General features: G+C 46.1%; 1 protein-coding gene across 1 annotated transcript in view; it reads right to left on the bottom strand.

The window, feature by feature from the left end:
* NLRP12 (NLR family pyrin domain containing 12) overlaps positions 1-1578 on the bottom strand; it is a 28718-nt gene that overhangs the window by 2840 nt on the left and 24300 nt on the right. Inside the window, exon 8 of the mRNA XM_003801585.2 lies at positions 644-814. Coding sequence (XP_003801633.2) covers positions 644-814 — 171 coding nt within the window. The remainder of the gene's footprint in view (positions 1-643; positions 815-1578) is intronic.

The following is a 1578-nucleotide window of genomic DNA, read 5'->3' as shown; positions in this document are numbered from 1 at the left end:
CAAGCAATCCACCTGCCTTGGCCTCCCAGAATGCTAGGACTATAAGCTTGAGCCACTGCGCCTGGCCCCCTTTATTTATTTTTAAAATTAAGTTATATACTTTTCTGAGGGTCTCACCCTGTCACCCAGGCTAGAGTGCAGTGTCATCATCATAGCTCACAGCAATCTCAAACTCTTGGGTTCAAGTGATCCTCCTGCCTCAGCCTCCCAAGTAACTGGGACTAAAGGCGCCCGCCCCAGCACCTGGCTAGTTTTTCTACATTTTGGTAGAGAGGGCTTCTTGCTCTTGGTCTCCAACTCCTAAACTCAAGTGATCCTCTTGCCTTAGCATCCTTGAGTGCTAGGATTACAGGTGTAGAACCCAGGCAGAATTCCAGATTCTCACTAAGCTACAATGGCTCCAGCTGACAAATGAGAAAATAAATTATCCAAAGTCACACAGCCAGTAAATGCTAAGTATTTCCCCAAGAGGTAAGATAAGGCCTGTCTGTATTCTGTACAATTGCATACATTAGTGGATAAATGAAATATTTCCACATTTTCTAGATTATCTTTCCATCCTAGCTGTTAAGTCTCAATTATTTTACCCCTGTGCTCCCAACCATCTTGCCTCCTTTAGAGAGAATCAGGAATCATCTCTCACCAGAGGACTCGGAGTTTGCAGCTGGGATGGCTCAGACGCTTGCACAGTAGCCGGACACCTGAGTCCCCCAGGGCATTGTTGGTCAGATAAAGCTCAGTCAGGGTCTGGTTGATCCCCAGGGTGGAATAGAGATCCCTGCATGCTTTAGCTGTGAGGCCACAGCTGTCCAGCCTGTTGAAGAGAAGGACCAGTTAGAATAACATCAGGCACTACTTTGGGAAAGCCTCATCTCCAAGCAGATGGGTCGAGGGTTTTTTTTTTTTTTTTCTCTTTGAGACAGAGTCTCACTTTGTTACCCCAGATGACAGAGTCATCATAGCTCACAGCAACCTCAAACTCTTGGGCTCAAGCAATCCTCTTGCCTCAGCCTCCTATGTAGTTGGGACTATGGGCACCTGCCACATGTGGCTAGTTTCTTTTTTTCTTTTTAGTAGAGACGGGGGGTCTTTCTTTTGCTCAGACTGGTCTTGAACCCCTGACCTCAAGCAACTTTCCTACCTCAGCCTCCCAGAGTGTATTATAGGTGTGAGCTACTGCACCTGATCTGGAAACAGTAGTCAAGACCTGCAGGTATCTTGCAGCTAAACTGGTTAGCCTATCTCATAATGGAGCCAACATATCCACCAGTGTGGAAGACGATGGAAATGAAGGCTTAGAATGGAGGTAGAATAATGCCTGAAGGTTGCGTGACTCTTCTAGTCACACAGTCAGTAAATGCTCCTTTTATTTTTAGAAGCCAGTATGGATTAGGCTGCCACTCTCAGCAGGGTGCCACTGATTCTGATTTCTTTCTTTTTTCTTTTTTTTTATTTTTCCAGTTTTTGGCTGGTGCTGGGTTTGAACCCGCCGCCTCCGGCATATGGGGCCAGCGGCCTACTCCTTTGAGCCACAGGCACTGTCCTATTCTGATATCTTCTTCTTTTTTTCTTTTTGTA

This window comes from Otolemur garnettii, unplaced genomic scaffold, assembly GCF_000181295.1.
Source record: "Otolemur garnettii isolate 467f Iridium unplaced genomic scaffold, OtoGar3 scaffold00212, whole genome shotgun sequence".
Taxonomy (NCBI): domain Eukaryota; kingdom Metazoa; phylum Chordata; class Mammalia; order Primates; family Galagidae; genus Otolemur; species Otolemur garnettii.
This window is presented reverse-complemented; position numbering and strand designations above follow the sequence as displayed.